Source organism: Trichomycterus rosablanca, chromosome 10 (genome assembly GCF_030014385.1).
Source record: "Trichomycterus rosablanca isolate fTriRos1 chromosome 10, fTriRos1.hap1, whole genome shotgun sequence".
NCBI lineage: Eukaryota > Metazoa > Chordata > Actinopteri > Siluriformes > Trichomycteridae > Trichomycterus > Trichomycterus rosablanca.
The window spans coordinates 25499593-25519142 of record NC_085997.1 but is presented as its reverse complement, the minus strand read 5'-3'; the positions used below and the strand labels follow the sequence as shown (position 1 = coordinate 25519142).

General features: G+C 37.0%; 1 protein-coding gene across 1 annotated transcript; it reads right to left on the bottom strand.

Annotated features, from left to right (window-relative positions):
- Positions 1 to 1967: 1967 nt before the first annotated feature.
- timp2a (TIMP metallopeptidase inhibitor 2a) lies at positions 1968 to 19260 on the bottom strand. The gene is made up of 5 exons (XM_063003006.1): positions 18860 to 19260; positions 6923 to 7023; positions 6731 to 6839; positions 4574 to 4698; positions 1968 to 4284 (listed from the first exon to the last, which is right to left on the bottom strand). Exons 1-5 carry the CDS (start codon positions 18984 to 18986, stop codon positions 4087 to 4089), a joined length of 660 nt encoding a protein of 219 aa, XP_062859076.1. The 5' UTR covers positions 18987 to 19260; the 3' UTR covers positions 1968 to 4086.
- Between the last annotated feature and the right edge of the window lie 290 nt (positions 19261 to 19550).

The window sequence follows — 19550 nt, the reverse complement described above, 5'->3', positions numbered from 1 at the left end:
GCAGATGAACTGGTAACAGGTGAGGGTTTTTTTAATGGAATAAAAGGAGGATCAACCAAATGTTCAGTCTCTGCAAGCAAAGATGGGTCATTGCTCACCACTCTGTGCTAAACTTTGAGAGAGAATTGTCAAATGATAAAAATAAATAATTGCAAAGTGCAGTTTTAATTGCAAAGTGCAGTTGATCATAATTTAGGTCTTTCACTATTTACCAAAATAATATTGTGAAAACATTCAGGGTATCCAAAGAAATCCCAGTTGAGGTAGGGGAAGGCCAAAAACCACTTGAATGTGTGCGCAATTTTCAAACCCTAGACACCGATTTAGAAATCAACATGTGTTTGGGAGTTCTTTGAAAAAAGTGTTGTCACTTAACACGGTCTGCAGCTGCATTAAAAAAATTCAACTTCTTGTTGCACAAAGGGAAAGCTTTTATACAGAAATGCTTCTGTTTGGGCCCAGATGATTTCAGATATACCAAAAGGCTGTAGAAATGTGCTGTGGTCATACATATAAACACATGATTCAGCTGTTTTTAGGGAAAAGGGATGTCAAGTTCTCTGTGACAAAGACCAGTCTCTCGAATTGGCTGGCTGTACATCTACACAGACGATTGTCCATGTCTGGGGAAAGGGGGAGAAGGGAAGCCCTGAGATGGGTTGATGCCTTGATGCCAATTATATTTGTGTATTTTTCCCAGCAGAACCAGGCCTGCCACAATCTGATTGGTGACCTATTCAGGGTATTTCTGCCTTGTGCCTGGTGTTTCCAAGTGGTACCGGGCCTGCAGCAACCCTGACCAGGATAAGGGCGGTTAATGAAAGGGAAATGAAAAAAAACAACAACATACAATTAAGCTGGTCAGTGATTTTTAAAAACCTACATCTGTATCTAGCAATAAAACCACTTTTATCAAACACCCGGCCTTCACTGAATGTCCAACATGGTTACTGAACTTTATATAAAGTCGCTCTGGACACAGGAACTGGAAGTATCTTCAACATTTACCAACATCCACATTAAATATTTAAATAAATTTTTTTATGAAAAATTAATCTTTTGTTCATCTGTTGTTTTATTTGACCAAACTTTATGCTAGCAAGTAGCACATTCTGCTAGCTAGCAAATGCTAGTAGATGTTATGTGGTCAACAAGGTAGCTAATATACATTTTACACATCATTTTTAATAAACTTGGTGCTTTTTCCTGGCAAAAGAAATTCAAAATTTCTCAAATTAAAATAAAAAAATTGGACTGGGAGTTTACTATTATAAATTTGAATTACAAGTTCATCTATTGTATTCTTTCGACAGATAAGTACATCTGAGAATATCGAAAGAGGTAAGTGTATATCTGCTTTTTAAAAATCATATTATGCCACAAAAAGTGTTCGAATCGTTTGGTAACAAAATTATTTAAAAGCTAATGTATTTTAAAGCGTCTGCAATTTCACACTTTCTCCACAAGAGGGAAGTGGCTCATATCTAATGATTTAAACTCTTAGTAATATGTTTTCGTGTGTTGTTGGGAATACTGGTCCAAAAAACTAATATTCATTCATCTTGTCTGCTAGAACGCCTTTATTATAGTTAGAGTCGCGGTGGGCATAAGTGATTCAGGTTAACGCTGAACACAAGGTGGTCAAATACTGTGGTCACCAGGCATCAGTCCATGGAATAGCTAAAGTCTAGTGGAAACAGACAAAACCATTTTTGTTTGTTTGTGGAATCTGGGTGTTTGTGACTGGTAACAACTGGTCCCAGCAATCAACCAGGATGGTGAAAATGAGATGTGTTATTGTGTTGCTGAAGATAAGTTGAACACAATGTGCTTCTCTGGTCTGTTTACTGCCAGTAATAAATCCAACATACAGGTATTAAAGAAACGCTTAACTGAACAGTCTGTACAGCAAAAAAAACCTTTTAAATCTGAATTTTTAATAAACAGGCCTCTCACAGACATCCTAATAATCTTTAACATTTTTATTTGATAATACTGTATATTAGGTAAACATCCACTTTGGAAATTACACATAGCATCAAAAACATGCATAGTCCGGTTCTTATCATACCACTTCTCTCTCATGTGCTATCTTCAACAAAAGACAAAGACTTGGAAAAAAAATAACACTATATAGAATAATGACACAGCAAAAATGTAGACTTGTACACTTGAATGTACACTTAAATTATGCCATTAATATCCCATTACATTTAATACAAAGCCATTACACAGATATAGCATAATGCATAATAAACATTGTCAATGGTATCCAGGAATTAGATTGACTTAAGTATACATAACTGGCCAAGCTTGTTAATGGCAAAATAGAAAAAGGTATAAAGGCAAGGAATTAGTAATAAAAGGGTTAGATTAAAGCACAGATCTTCTATAAAACTGTAGGCTGTTTCTTCAACACTGTTAGTCGTAAAAAATATTATTTAGGTTAAAATAAAATATGGATCAATTTAAGTATTATTAATGCTACTTCTGTTTGGCACACTATTGTTGTTTTAATGTCATACAGCATTAAAAAGAACAAATACACAAATGACAATAATGAAAGTAAAAGAAACCGTGATATCCCCGTTATTAAACATCCTAACCCACCAAAAACTAAATGATTGTATTCTTCCATTCCACAGTTGTACACTCTTCCTTCCCTCCCTCCTTCTCACAATCTGACTGCATTGTGGCAAATGGTTCACCCTGTCAAAATGCCTAGCAACTCACACCTTGTTCTGCCTGTCACATGCTTCAGCAGTGCCCAATAAGAAAACAGCTGCGAAAACATAATTCAGTCTTTCTCTCCAGAATGCTGATAAATGGTGTTTATTGATAAAACAGAAAAAAGAATCCTGCCTTTGTTCTCTGCACTGTTTCCAGTGCAAAATAATTTGTATGCTGTAGAAATGTGTTTGTGTGTTCTTAATAATCAGTCCATCACCATGGCAACAAAAGTCTTGCACAGGCCCATCACTTGTGGTGAGTCCCATGAAAAGTGTGCTAGTGGCACATCAACAACTAAACAATACGCAGAACAGGTGATGCCATACTACAGCAAAAATACCTTAGAAAATTCCTGTCAAACCTCAGCTATCCTAACCTTTACAGCAATGTCACAAACCATTGCAAAATTAGGACAAAAAGCATTAAACAATGTTACGGCAAAATAGGGAAGTCCAAATGGTAGACATTCCCACAAAAGTGCAATAAAAGTTCAATAATAATTGAAAAATATTTAGCGAAAATACTTTAAAGGCAAACGTCTAACATTAAATACAGAACACAAATGCATACATTTTTAGGAAGAACATGGCTTAAAATGGATAAAGGTATGAAAAGACTAGGTTATAACAAGTGCTTAATACATACATGAGCTCACCCCTGTATATAACACAATAAAATACACCAAGTCAGGAAGGAACTAAAATTAAAACTATTAAGCAATGTTGAATTATTTTTAAAAATGTAGCTGTATTATTCATTTTTACCTAACAAGGGCTTAAAGTTCACCCTGATGTACAGATTAAAAGCAAAGAGGATCTAATTTAGTGGAATGAAAAAACCTTTGCACATTTTGGAATTTGGTAAGCAGTTAAACTTCTTTTTTTTTAAACCCATTGATCTGCCTGTTTTAATACTTTTCAAGTTGATCTCAGTCGATGTTTGAACTTTTTGGGAAGTCCTGCCTCACCATTTTTTTGACTTGACCAAAAAAGGAAAAAAAAAGGGCAGTTTTTATAAAGGGTATAACAAAATACAGAATATATGAGAAAACATAAAATGATCTTAGATTCATTGTCTGTAATTTCAGGAACAAAAAATAATGAAGTGCGTTTGGGGCAAAAAATCTCATAAATTATGATTGTCCATCATATAATGGTGATGTACAGAGTGCAAACCTAAGAGGAGTACCTACAACATAAGCAGTTTCACTGACCTAAGTTCTAATATCTAATAAAGACTGTAAACTAATCTATAGGTAAACACTTCAATTTGGTATAGTTTTGTTTTTCTGATCTATGTAGGATTTAATTAAATGGCATTTTAATGAACTTCAGATCAGATTGTTCAGGGACTTGATTATGGGTCCTCATTGTCCAGGAACTCTTTCTTGGGTGGAGCACTTCCGCGATACCAGGCACAAGAACCATCTCCTCTCTTGATGCAGGCATAGTGGTCAGACTGGCGTCCATGGATAAGCTTCTCTGTCACCCAGTCTGTCCACAAGCACTCTTCTAGACTGCCAACCTCGCATGGCAGGGCTGCACAGCGGGTAATCTGATCACAACAAAACAACATTAAACAAATAGTATAAAACAATAACTAGAACAATATACATGTGTGTGAGATCTGGGTAACAAACTATTCTGTTTTTGGCTATTTTAGGTTTAAACTTTAAACCTGGTAATTTTTGTACAATGCTTTTTTTATATATTAAACAATACGTAACTATAAACCCTAGAATTAGACTAATTATGAGGCAAATTCATGTAAAATCTGTAGTCTGAGTTATTTTTGAAGCACACTGTAGAAGAAACAGATTTTTTCCATGTATCAAACGGAGCACCTTGCAGTCGCAGCCCATCTGGTAACGCTGGCTCAGGCTCTTTTTCTGGGTGGCACTCATGGATTCCCAAGGCATGATGAGATCACACAGGGTCACGTGCATTTTCCCATTGCCATCTGCCTTACCTGGAGAAGTGTCAGACAAAACAATATTATATAGCAGACATATCAGTATGCTAAACTATGAATCAAACACCTTAAGATATAATGAGATATAATCAGTATATAAAAAGAAAGCAAACAATCTTGTCAGCATCAAACTGTTGTCTACTTTTCCCCTCACAAGTCTTTGTGGAGCATTGATGACTATTATAATTTTCATTTTCTAAAACTCATTCATCTGCCTGCTTTTATTTATTGATATATCTTACAAAAACAATAGCACAAAATAATAAACTAAACTATGTCCAAGGAGGAATTGGACAGATCAAAAGTAGGGCAGCTATTGTCCAGGTGTACCATCCTCCACCCAAGTATGAGTGTCCTAATCTCCACCTATGTTTAGACCACCACTGGTCTTGTGTGGCCAAACCTTTTCTTTCATGTGATAGTCTGGAAGGGGAAGGGGGGGGTAATAGGTATCCTAATCAACCCAGCAGTATAGTACCTGTCAAGTATTGCTAATGATTTATCAAAACAATCTGCTTATTGATGGGTTCTCATGACTGTATAATCTGCTTGTCTTATTGCTTACAGTGCTTTTACTGTGGTTGTGTGCTTTCTATTATTACTTGCGTTGCTGCCAGACAGGCTTTATGGGTGTGCTGTATGTGTGTCCTGACCACTGACAGAACTATTTTGTAAGAGTGTCACATAACCAAAATAATGTCTTGCTAAGTTTCTGACAGTAGAGCCAATATATACTGCCATATTACCCAACCCTACTGCCAACTATTTTGTGTCCAAAACGCCACCTACAGATAAACTAAATGTTAAAATATCAAGCAAATCATTAGAATTAAAAGCTTAAAAACACTAAAAGCTTCATCTTTGATGGCTCAAAAGATGAATCATAAGCACTCTTCTTTCTGTCCAGTGTGTGAAATGGAATGTGCACTTTGAAATCACAACCTCAGCAGATACTGCATGCTACAAGCCCAGTCTTTCCTCATTATGTTAGACCCCCTCTTTTCTTCAAACTTTGGTTTTAAAAGGCAATTGCTACCTTGTGTGGCCCTCTGCCTCATTTACTCTATAATTTGGGTTATGCTGAATCAATATGAGATTGAGAAACCAGAAGATGTCTGTTTAGATCTTTTCTCTAATGTTTGATCAGCAACTCTTAGTTCACAGATCAGATCAGTCAAGTCTAAATATGGATTTATGGAATAATTCAGGTTTGGGAAAAAAGACACAGCTGAAACTGAAAATTAACTGCCTATTTATATTTGTATTTACCCATCATTCCCTTCTCCCTCCCTTGATGAATCCTTGCTGCTTGCCCTACAACAAGGCCACAGCAAGCAATAACTTTAATCATGCTAGATGCTTGCATTATAATGCTAACTTCATGTCCATACCTGCTTTAAGTCCTTCAAAACATAGTCCACATAGTAGAATGCTCCACCAGGATTTTAAACAACAAAAGCAACACTCAAATCAAGCTCCAACAGAAGAAATCAATCAATTTGCTGCAGTTTTCTTGCTTTTAGTTGTAAATGGTGGAAATGTGAGTAAACAACGATACTATGGTGACACTCGGACCCCCGCCTATCGGCTGCTTGCATCACAACGTTGTTGATTCCAGACCAGCATGGTTATGGGGCCAGAACTACAACAGTTTTACTGGCCAAATACCAGTGATTTTGCAGTGGAAAAGCACTGTTTGGGATTTTAGTACCAGTAACAGCACCATGCCAGTGAAAAAGTGCTACCTGAGTTCCAGCCAAACATTCTCAGAGTTCCATTCTTTTCTCCTACAGTCTCATAATCACTCTTCATTTACCACAGTTAAAGGCATGGTCTGCACTACTAAAATAAAGTTGTTGACCTTTTAACCACCACAACAAATTTGGGCCATCCCACAGTGCTGTGCAGCTACTTAGAACTAATAGCACACTGTGGTTTGTTGATGTTGGTTAAACATCCTGTAATTACATACAAGCCTTTACAAAACAAAAGTTTAGCTTGTGAAAACCACAGATTTCACCTACTGTACCTGAGATAAGGTACTCCTTCTTTCCATTGGTGTCCATGGTGACTCCACATACAGCTGAAGAAGGTGCAGTAAAGATCATGTCAATGTGATGGTCTGGTCCTTTAAACATCTGAAAAATTGTTAAATAATATTAGCTTTTTTTTCTTGCTTATGTGTCAAAACAGTGAATACAAAAACATTTTCCCTCCTGACCTTGATCTGCTTGATGTCATACTGAATCCTTTTGATGGGGTTGCCATAAATATCATTCCCAGAATCCACCTCCCTTCCTCCTACCACCTTTGCTCTGATCACTGTGAATGAAAAAGACAGAAGGAAAATATATTCCAGGGTCAATTACTCATTGCCAAAAAGAACAACCAAATGCAACAATTTTGTCCACATTGTCACTGTAGGTCAAGCATGTAATTATATGACACTTTACTAGTCTTATGACTTAAAGTAGGGGATTTATCACAGTAACTGGTTTCTCTTACTAAACCAGAGTCATGCCTCCATCCTAAATCCAGTTTCCTGCAACAACCAGAATGTGATACAGAAGCCTGTACACGAGAAGCTGACACATGGCAACCACCTTAATTCTCAGTTTTATTTTCACCCTTATGTTTTTTTACAGTGTATTACAGTTTTAGAAAGCCTCAACTTTTTTAATAATACAATACTGTATATTACCGTATCAACTGAGAAACTAAAGCTTTTCAGTCTCATCCTCTTCAACATCAACACAGCTTGTGTTAGAAAACCTAAAAGCCACAATGATTATAGGATTGCACTCGTGCTAAAACAAATAATGATGTAACCTCTATATATACACATCTTGTCACAGCTAGACCAAATGTAATAAATATATATATGCTAACAACTGATTTTAAAACCTTTAAATAGGGTAAGGTGACTCGTTTGAGACGTGGTCAAGCAGCAACAGTCTCTTTTGAAAAATTATGACCAAACTTAACACAACCAAAATACAGAACTAAAATTAGGTTAATGCAGTTAAAAAGGTTGACTGTCCAGCATGCTTTCTTTTTACTATCCATGATGTTTTACTATCCTGATTTTGGTTGGTCCCACCTTTCATGTAGACCAGGGGTGTCAAACTCACGGCCCGCAATCAATTTAACGACTGTACGATTGTTGTGATGGTTCGAGTCGTTACAGAGACGCGCTTATTATAATTTAACGGGACTCCTGCGCCTTTAAGAGACAACCGTGACATCGTAGTCATGGCAACTAACTTTAACCTTCGCTAAGAAGCCATGTGACTTTTACGGCAAAGAGAACGTGAAGTAGCGTAGTCAGTAATGTAAACAATAATAAATAAATACAAATAATTATCTTTCAGTATAATACCAAAGCATCGTCTGTAAGTCGTGGCGTTTATATTCTCAGTTGTTAGTAAATGTTTAGTGAGTATATCACAGCGTTTTAGTTACAAATTTACCATAATTAAATACAATTGTTACCGTTACTATAGCAATTAGTATCTTTACATAAAATTTTAACTCGTTAGCGTTATTTTATGTTTGGTTAAATCTCTTCAGCTGACTACAGCTGTGTGCCTTTACTGTATTAAGTTCTTTATTGTTTTTATTGTTTGTATTTTTACTTCATTTTGATGCACAGTGTATCACACAGCTGGCGAGCAAATAAACCGACTGTATTCTGAAGGGAGCTGTCTGTCTGTCTGTCTGTCTGTCTAGCTGGGAAAGGGGGATAAACTATTAGTGAGGGCAGAATGATTGTCTTAAAAATACACTGTAAAATCCTAAACAAACTGCATCTTTCAAAACGCAGGCTGATTTTGTGACCTGCAAAGTGACACAGCCCGCCAGTAGATGATGTCACACATATTTACACATGATCCTAAAATGTACAAGAAGATAAGTTAGAAAATTAAGCATAAGGAGGAAATTTAATGAAAGTGAAAACAAGTTTGTGCTTCAGGAAGAGAAACCGGTGCGTCTCTTGTGTTATGAGGCTGTGTCTGTGGTAAAGTAGGACAATATAAATGCAGAATTCGGCCTCCAAGAAAAACAACAGACTGCAATCATGGCCCTTTGAGGGCCACCATAATGCAGATGTGGCCCTCTGTGACACCCCTGATCTAGACCATAAATAGCTAGGGCATCACCTGGGGACTTGTGATATACTAATGACAAGCAAAAATGCAGCAAACACCATGTGAAAAAGGACTTGTCTCTAAGGTTGTAGTAAACTGGTTATTAAATAACATGCATTACCCAGAAAAAGAGGTCTAGCATTTAGAAATTTCATATATGAGACATCTAAGCAACATAAGGCAGAAAACAGATTTTCAAAATGACTAAATAGTAGGTGTCAGCATTTCGAAGGCAAAACCACAAAAACTGGAAAATTACATGCTACTTCAAAAGAAACGATGTCAAACATAGATAAGTTGCATCAGAGAGGAACAGTGCTTTCAAGTCAAGGCTTATTGACAGAGATAAACATACGTAGATGTATGCTTTGCAGGATGGTTGCTAAATGCCTCAAAAATACCCTGGAAAAGCACCTTTATGACTGACATAGGCTTTACAAAGGTGGAATTAACAGCAGGGTTTTAATTCAGAAATTTAAATGCAGATCCAAAATAGTGACAAAAGTAATTTTGTCTGATGAGTCAACTTTTATCATGATTTATAAACCTGGACTGACTAAAGTGTATTGAAGTAAAATGACATGTTATTTTGTACTGTGGTGTGCAGTTTGAAACGTAGCTTATTTTGATCACTAATAATATGGGTTTCTGTTCCTTCGTCTAGCTTCTACATATTAAACAGTTTAAATTTCCTTCTCAATACAAAATAATAGTACATATGAAGGGGGAGGGGGGGGTGCCCCACACCCCACACCCCACACCCCACACCCCACATGGTTTACTGCTTTTGATTTTCACTGCTGGGATTTAAAGCAAATCAAAAACTTTTCAAATCAAAAAGAATTTCAGGCCTTAGTAATTACGGCTCATCCAAATGACAGACTTTTACACAGTATCTTGACTATTAATCATGAATCAGCAAAACCAGACCAAGATGTGCAGATGTCTCCAAAGTAATAAGACATCATCTAAACCACTGAACCAGCTTCTGTTAGAATTGTGGTGTCGCCGCCTCCTGAGCCAGCTGCAAAGTCCTGCCATGTGTTTTGGCAGAACAGCTTGTTGTAATAAAGTGACATTTGGGAACAATTTGTGTTGAACTACTGAAGTAAACAATAAGAAAGAAGTAGAAGGGTGTGCAAAGGCGAATGAATATTAAATAGCAGGACAATCAGTTTAACCAACAAAGTACATTGAGAATGGTGATTTAAAAACACAAGCACAGAGGGAGTAAAATAATAAAGTGTAAAGAAAGGGAGAATGACTTCTTGGTGTGAAACAGCTGCTGTTTAAAATTGTAGCTGCTCACCGTGGAAAATATGAGGCCACAATTAATTCACAGTGTGAAAAAGACACCAATATAAATGGTTCACAGCATTTAAGTCCACTTCAAGTTAAAATTGGGTGGCACAGTGGTACAAACACCTGATTGGCTGTGTGTCTGTAGGTAGAGGGACAATGGTTGAAACACGGTTCCTTGTTGGTGGTGCGATTATGACCTCTGTTGACTGTTTTAGGGCCTGCAAAGGGGGGTAGGTGGTTGTGGTGGGCTGCTGATCAGGGATGGCAGTGCATGGCTCTTTGCAGCGATAAAAAAACGTCAGGGGGCTGTGATTGAGTTTGGGGGTGTTGGCAGCAACAAGAAAGATAAACTCCAATTGGACATAACTAGATTGGATAAAAATTGTGGGTAACAAATAAATTTAAAAAATATATACAATGACTAAACAAATTTCTGTACCACAGAGTAGGAAAACAATTCTTTTTACTAGTATTAAGTTTATATTGTTATTATTATTATATTTCAATTAAATGTAATAAATATTTTCAATAAGAGATGCTCAGTGGCAAGTTTGTAAAGAAGCAGTGCCACTCTATCCAAAGAAAGACCTGGGAACATTAAATGCATTTGGCTGCCATCAATAACAATAAACATAGCAGTACATTCAGAAGCATTTACATTTGTTTAAATCACTTTTAATGAAAATACTTCAAAGCATGTACAAACTTTTGGCACTAACTTAATTATTCATGGGCATCAAATACACAATTGAATTTTCTCCATAGTTCAATGAAATGTTAGCTGTGGGAACACACTGTTCTTACTAATCTCAAGTGTTTCACTTATGTCCATTTATTTTTTTCTGGGAGTGTTTGTAAAGTTTTGAATAACAGCTGTGTGTAGCAAAGCAAAAAGACTTTAATGCTTTATGATACTAATTAGCTAGGTATTAATGAACATGCTAGTATTTAGGTTATGCTAGTGCAGTGCACCCTGGAAGGAGGCTGACGTGTGTGTAGAATAGATAGCATGGCATCATCTGATCTTTCCATAAGCTCTTTACTGCATTATACAACTTTTTTTTTTACTATTGAAAATAGCCAAATGTGACAGTTACTCTTTATGAACTGTCAATATGATTTGCATTGTTACTCTTTACTATTTTACATATTCCCATTTTATTATATCTAAGTTTGCACTGATGGCACAAACACCCTCTTTAATGTAGCAAACCTCAAAAGTAAATGTTATTTGCACTGTTTTAGTCTTTTGTGACTAACCCAAATTCTTGCTCTCTAATAATCATGTCTAACCCACAGTGCCTGCTTTTTCAGGAGATTACTTACTGTTTTTTATACATATGCACATATCATAATCAGTGTCAAAGTTTCCATGAAGACACGGCCACCATGAGGACGAGCCAAACTCTGAGGTTCTGTTCCACTGCACAGCTTTCAGCAATCATGACCAATTCTGATCTACTACCACCTTTTCAATAGACACTTTTCTTAACTTAATAAATACTGAAAATGTGTGTAATGTGTGTGCCAGTTCAGCTTTATACTAGTTAATATGCAATTTTTTACAATGACAGCTGGTCAAAATAAAAAAGGATGCAGTGTGGCTGCATGGCATGGAGCATTGTCCTGCTAGAAAACAACAATCCTCCATAGTTTTCTTTTAGGATGAACTTGTACATGATTCAATTTATGCATCAATTATCCATCTTTAAAATTTTACAGCTAGAAGACCTGAAGTTCTGTATCATCCTGCAAGTAAAATGAGAATCCAACTCTGTCCATTCTTGTCATGGTCCATAGGCAATTATTTATTCTGTTCTTCATTAAGTAGATTGAAGTGTCCCTGTGTTGGAATTCAATTCTGATCTACTACCATCTTTTCTATAGGCACTGTTCTTAACTTAATGAATACTGAAAACGTGCAGATGGTGAGTAATGTGTGTGCCAGTTTAGCTCTATGCTAGTTCATATGTAGCTACATTATCCAAAGGTATACCAACATCCAGTGGAGGCTTGCATTTTGCTCCTTAAGTTTACTAAAAACATACAGCATACCCCAGTATGACCAAGTAAATGTACACCAAAGCCTTTCGCAAACTATTCTGCTGAATGTCACTTCCTGCTATTGCGACAAGATTTCTCTTTAATTAAAACAGGAACTACACAGCATTACACCTACTTCACCAAACAATGCAATACACCTCTAGGCAAGCAGTGTATTATTGGCATATGCCAAATCCAGATATATTGGTTAGGTGACTAAATGGGAAAGTGAGAATTATTACTCCAGAGAATGCTATGTTCACTTTTTCAGTGTCCACTGGTGCACTTTACACCATTCGAGTCAAAGTTTACCACAGCACATTGGCAACTTAGGCTTGTCTGCAACTGCTTAGTAACAGTGTTAATCTCCCACCTACAGTTGATTAGGGCAGTTGTATGATTTCAGAAATCTGGGCATCATATTATGATGTACCATTCAAAGTCACTGTGTCACTTTCACAAAGTCACAGTATTTCAGTATTACCCAGTATATTTCCACTGATTGGCTGTGTCCGAAATTGCATACTTCCATACTGAACAGTATGCGAGAGCGGATAATGTGTCCGCCGTCGTGGTATTCATTAAACAGTACACAAAAAGTACCCAGATGACCTACTGCATAGACAGCCATTTTTGAGAATGCAAACAGTGCACACTTGCGGTCCGATAATCTATCCCATAATTCAACTGGTGCTGCAAAGGCGTTCGTAGCGAAGAAGAAAGATAGCGGAAAGTGGAGTAAGACAAAAATGTAAAATGTTATGATTAAGTACAACCTTGAGTTACGTTATCAGTAGCTTTGTGGAGAACGACAGAATTAATTTTGGTTGATTTCAAAACTGGCGGTGACGTCATGCATCATGTGACGTTGGTAAGATCGCGGACGTAGTATGTCTGAGGATGTGTGCATACTGATATGGTTGGGCCTCTCAAGAACGCTCAGAGGCTTGCACCGAAGCCACTCCAGTGTTACAGGTGAACTGTTATTACAGTATGAGTTTGGTGTGAACTGGAGGTGGTTTTCTTCAAGGATGTTGCTGTTTTTTGTTGCATTTATTCTCTAGTCCAGTGTACCTGTACGATGATGCCACCACCATGTCTTACCATATGAATGTAAATAGCAAGGTGATGTGCACTGCCTGTTTTTGACAGACACAGCTCTTGTTTTTCTGCACAGAGTTTAACTATGGTCTCATCAGACCAGTGATTTTTTCACTCATGTTGCCAGAGTGCTTTACACACCATTTAGCAAACTCAAAACAGGCTGTCATAAACCTTTAACTAAACAGTGCATCTGCCATAAAGTCCTGATTTATAAAGTGCTGCAGAAATGGTTGTTCATCCAACAGGTACTCCCATTTCCTTCCATGTGCAAAGAAGGCATAAGAGTTACATCAGGAGGAGGGTAGCCACCAGGCAGGATGAGGAGAGGAGTGCCAAAAGGGAGAATTATGGATGCAGTGAGGGCCGACATGCAGGTGGTTGGTGTGACTGAGGAGGATGTTCAGGACAGGGCAGGATGGAGATGAATGATTCACTGTGGTGATATTAGAATGATCAAATTATTTTGATTTAATATGTATTTAAATTCTAATTAACATTTCTCCCAAACTCCAAATATTGTTATTTAGAGCAATAAAAAAAGGATGCAGTGTGGCTGCATGGCATGGAGCATTGTCCTGCTAAAAACAACAATCATCAATATTTTTTTTTTTAAATAAACTTGTACATGACTTAATTTATGCATCAATCATCCATCTTTAAAATTTTGAGGATGAAAGACCTGAAGTTTGCTGTATCATCCTGCTAGTACAGCGAGAATCAAACTCACTCAGAACTGTCCACTCTTTGCATGGTCCATAGCAATTATTTATTCTGTACCTCATTAAGTAGATTGAAGTGTCCCCCCCCACCCCACCTACAAGCCAATAAAAGAAAAGGCAGGTGAGCATAATACTGTAATCCATGCCCCCACCGCCAAACTGTATAGCAGGTGAACCCATTACAATAGTATTTTGAACTTCAGGTCCATGTCTTACAATAATGACAGTTTATTTTGAATGTAACAAATGCTTTTGATAGATGAAAAGCCCCTTCTGTTTATTATATTGGAAAATACAAAATAGAGAAGCTGTATGACTCACAGTGAGAAAGCAGCCAGTTGGTTTTATTTCCGTTGTCGTTTAGGCTGCTACATAAAAAAGACTATTGGTTAAACACGTTTTTGTGGTTTCAGGGTTAACCATGATGGAAAATGACTAGACAGGACAAAGATGGTTGGAAACTGACCATGACCCAATCTAGAAGCACAAACAACGACAGTGGGCTACTGAGTAGGTAAACAGACACTGAACTGAGAGAAGTTTATGATGTATGTATATGATGTCATCAACTTTCCAGTCTGGACTATTGTAAACAGATAAAATATTTCATTTACATATTCATTCATTGCACAAATTGCAAAAAAAACCCAAGATAGAATAGACTGAATGTAGACATTCATACAATCTGCATGAGAAAAAGCATGTTTTCATTAATGTTAGTCACATAGTCCTGGAAATTCTCTGAAAATCATAAAGCAAATTATTCATCCATTTGTGCAGACCTCAATACTACAACTCAGACACACATTAAAGCAAACTTAATTAAGATTAATTGAATGTGTAATTCACAGTGAAAACTGGAAAAATAGATTACCTGTATCTGCCTGTAATGCCTTACTTTTAAAAGTATTTTTTCCACATAAGCTATTTTACTGCTACTTTTTCCCAATACCAAGCCTATTCTTATTTTACCTTTTTTTCACTCCCAATAACAAGCCTAATCAAAAGCATGAATTAAAAACACTATTTAGGTTTCTGGTCCTGTCTCAGCATGAATTAAAAACACTATTTGGGTTTCTGGTCCGGTCTTTGCAGTTTTAGATCTTTTATAATTAAGATAAGACATTATTAACTACCTGCACCAAAATATGTGGATTCCAAACCATCCACATGTTCTGGTTTTCATTTCTTTCTCTGTACCAGAAACACTGACCACAAGGTAGAAATTTAATCTGAACAGGGTGCAAATTCACTTAGTCAGTTTTTGGATAAGAAGATTCCAGGTTACCAAACCAGTGTCTCATGCAGACACAGGGTCAACTTGTGAAACTCCTGAGTAAGGTGTGAAGTAGGGCACTGGTGTTGACCAGACCAATGGTCAGTGTTCCAATTCATTGCTAAGTTTTTAGATTGTGATGAGGTCAAAGCTCTGTCTTCTACAACAAATTATTTCTCTTTAGAACATGCTTTGTCTATTGTGGTATTGTCATGCTGTAAAAGGAAAGGGACTTTAAACAGTTCTCTAGAATCTTTTTATATTAAGATTTCTCTTTCTTTGTAATCAGAAGCCCATTCAACACTAAAACAGCCCCAGGTCCATTATTCCATCTTCTCCAAACTGCACAGTTGGCACAATGCATTTGGCAAGAAGAGCTTTCGAACAAATATCAACCTAGAGGTACAACAGTACATCCTGTTCTCACTAGAAAACAGCCCAGATCTCAGCAGTAGTGGGCTATACACAGGTAAAATATAACACCTTGCACCGCTCATTCCTGTCCAAAATCATGAACTAGTCGGCGCAGACCCTTTAGTTAACCTTTCTCGAACAGATGGAAAAAACCCTTTTTCATGATCCAAAAAGTTTTGGTTTTTAGCCAGTTTGCTGAGGCAAGGTTGGTGAAGCAGCAAGGGAAAAAGGACCATTCTCACTATTTGAAAAATGCCTTGCATATTTCTGAAACCTTCTTGGCTTTTATAGCCTTTCCACTTATGCACATCCAGAACTGTCAGCCAGATGTCAGACAACTGCAGATGATTCCACTTCCTTTCTGAAACAGGGGTGGGGTTCTAATCAAACTTCACCCAACGAGTCCTATAAAAACAGCATCAGAGAGAGTCTGGCTCTCTGAAATTCCCTAATGTTATTTTACCAGCTCACTGCAAAGCTTGGATCCTGTTCCAGCTGCCGGTAGTATTAAGCTTAGTGTATCTGGACATTCCATCCCAATGAATTAATCATGAATGTGGTGGGAAAGCCCCAGCAGGACATAAATACATTCCTGCCATTTTTAGGGCTTTGTGTAGCAGCTCCACCTTTAAATGCTGAGAATGGTTTTTAACTTGCATGTGAGAAAGATAGAAAAGATGTTAGTTCTGAGCTTTCCCTTTCAGGATGTGAGATTCCTCCTTTTCCTCTCTGTCTTTGACTTTACTGTTTTTATACACATATTTACAGCAACTTTAGAAAATTTAATACCTTTTTCTATTATTTAGTAATAAAATTGAATCAAGTCTTTTTCCAAGTTATAGTGATAAACACATTATATCTATTAAGACATGAAAGTGTAGAAATAACCCTTGTGTGTAGTTAGTGGTTTCCTTCTGTAACTGCTTAACAGACTTGAACAATGGTGAAAGGCTTTTTAGACTATTTTGTTTCTTGTATGAACATTTCTTCAGACCACAGCATGTAACAGCATCAAAATGAAGTTAAGGCATGAACAAGACTGGTTCTTTTGACTAGATCCTTGATTTACTAATGTATTAAGCCAGATTCTGGTTATCATTAACATGTATTACTAGTGAGAGCAGCAGTATCAACATTCCTTTATTTATAGGCAATTTGTCTGGCTTTGATGGCTTGATAAAGATGCAGATGTTTAAAATTCTTTTTTTTATTTTCCCACTAAGCCAGCTAAAATTAGTTTTATAAAGTCATAAGAAAAACAAAGAACACTAGATTATAACTGAACAACACATTATGATTAAACTAACAACTAAGCTTTAGCAAATAACTGCAAGCTGTCATGAAGAAATGCTGCTTCACTTACTGCCCATCTATGAGGGAACTGTTAACAATAACATGTATATAACGCAGCAGCCACTGACTAACTGATATCTCGGAACTAGACAGTGAATCAGTGTAAGTAAACAGACCAGCAGCATGGTGTAAATGTGTCACTGTTTGGGTGCTGGTTTTAGACTGTTATTCAACATTATATGTTCAGCTAATATGTTCATGGAATTCAGCATTTTCAAACCCAAACTACTATTTATGTATTAATCAAATGTAGGGCAAGAAAATAGCCATATTAACCATGTGCCACTATGTTGAGTAACAAAAACAATTGTCATATATCATCCTTAATTTCTATTTTGTATACTCATATTGTTATAAGAGCATGGAGCATTAAACAAAAAGCACAAAGATAATTGAGTAAGCAGACAGAATATTTAGTCTTCTTCCTGATCAGCCCTCAAAATCATCTGGCCTCATGTGTGCAACAGGGTTAGATATTAACTGGAAAATTATGGAAGAGTAACTGAAATACAAATATATACACGCCATTCAGGTATAATAGGTTTTCACTGTGACCCTATACACATATGCCAATGTAAATTTATTTCTTTATCAATATCACCTTCTATCTGAGGCAGGCTACAACCAATGAACGAACAGAAAGCTTATGAATTAACTGTATCTACTGTACATCATGAGCTTTATGGATTAAGTTTTAATATGAACAGGAGTACACACTAATAAGGCTGTATATATACACATACATACATGCATACATATATAGCAAAGCCAGGTTACAGTTTGTTGTGGGGATGCTTTGCTGCAGGAGTGACTGGTGCACAAAATAGATGATATTATGTGGAAGGAAAATAACACGGACATATTGAAGCAACATCTCAAGACATCAGCCAGAAAGTTGAAGCTTGGGCACAAATGGGTCTTCCAAATGGACAATGATTCAAAGCATACTCCCAAGGTTTTGGCAAAATGGTTTAAGGACAACAGTGAAGGAAATGTGGTGGCTATCACAAAGCCCTCATCTCAATCAAACAAGCAAAGAGGCCTACAAACATGACTCAGTTACACAATGTCTGTCAGGAGGAATGAGCCAATATCCTAGAAACGTACTGTGAGTAGTGTGTGCTAAACATTTGACTTAAGTTTAACAATTTAAAGGCAATGCTACCAAATACTAACCACGCGTATGTAGTTCTGAGCCACTGGGAATGTGATGAAATAAATAAAAGCTGAAATAAATATATTTTAGTATTATTCTGACAATTCACATTCTTAAAATATAGTAGCAATCCTAACTGACCTAAGAGAGGGAATGTGTGGTAGGATTAAATGTCAGAAATTGTAGAAAATGAATATGGCTAAAGTGTATGCTTATAACTTTTGACTTTACCAGTCTAGTGTCCAAAGAAAGTTATGTTTATAGGCTTAAATCATCAATGTCATGCAAAAGTAGGACTTTAATTAGTTTTACAGTCTGATAAAATATACATAATATTACATAAAATACATAAATAGGACTTATTAATATGCAATTACAACAATTAACGTCACAACTAGCTTCATTGTAGACATTGTAGAAAATGTAGTAATTACATACTTTAATTCAATCCTCCAGTGTAATAATACAAAGCAATGTCTTTGGTATTAGTACATTTCATGTCAAGGATATTCATGCAGAGGTAAATTACCAGAGTCAGTCATGTTTACATGTTTAATAACAGTAGCTAGTGATGTCAGGAGTCAGTATGGCTCTTCTCGTTGTCCACTTTGTATATTCTGTGTATATTGAGTATAATACTCACCGATGTCGGAATTGCAGAAAGCCTGTTGAGGATGGACGGGGGAGCAGCTGCATGCTTCTGCTATCTCCTCCACTCGATACACAATCAGAAGCAACACAGTGGCTATGAAAGCATTAATGCACGCCATCTCTGCGTTTATTCTGACTTTATTCAGCTGCAGGAAAACACACACGCAGCAGATAAACACGGAGCGCCTAACTCACCCGCAGCGCCTGATTCACTCAATAACAACAACAACAGCAAAAAGTAGAGCGTCTGATGCGGTCCCACTGCGCCACGCAATTTTACAACAAGTATAAAATAAACAGAGCAAAGAAAATACAACACGACTCAACACTTTACTGTACTAAAGTCTCTCCTATATCCCTGTCTGCACTGCTGTTATTAGTGTGTGCGGCACAAGCTCATGCTTTTAGTCTCTCTGTGCTCCTCCTCCTCTCCCCACACAATGACCAGAGGTGGGCGCTTCCAACACACACTGCCACTCAGACTAATAAACTGTCACTAATAACCAGGGGAAAAATGTCTTATGAATATTAACAATTGGGAAGCTTAAGAAACTACCATGCAGGGACAGTGGCATCCTAGTGGGTAGAGCTTTGGGCTATCAACTGAAAGGTTGAGAGTTCGAATCCCAACTCTGCCATGCAGCCACTGTTGGGCCCTTGAGCAAGGCCCTTAATCCTCTCTA

What these genes read in the sequence shown, in the direction of transcription:
- timp2a (XM_063003006.1), bottom strand. Translation starts at nt 18,986, where the DNA reads ATGGCGTGCATTAATGCTTTCATAGCCACTGTGTTGCTTCTGATTGTG. An exon ending in TTTCTGCAATTCCGACATCG is followed by an intron (nt 7,024 to 18,859) that starts GTGAGTATTATA and finishes TTTCATTCACAG; the next exon opens with TGATCAGAGCAAAGGTGGTA. An exon ending in ATGACATCAAGCAGATCAAG is followed by an intron (nt 6,840 to 6,922) that starts GTCAGGAGGGAA and finishes ACAATTTTTCAG; the next exon opens with ATGTTTAAAGGACCAGACCA.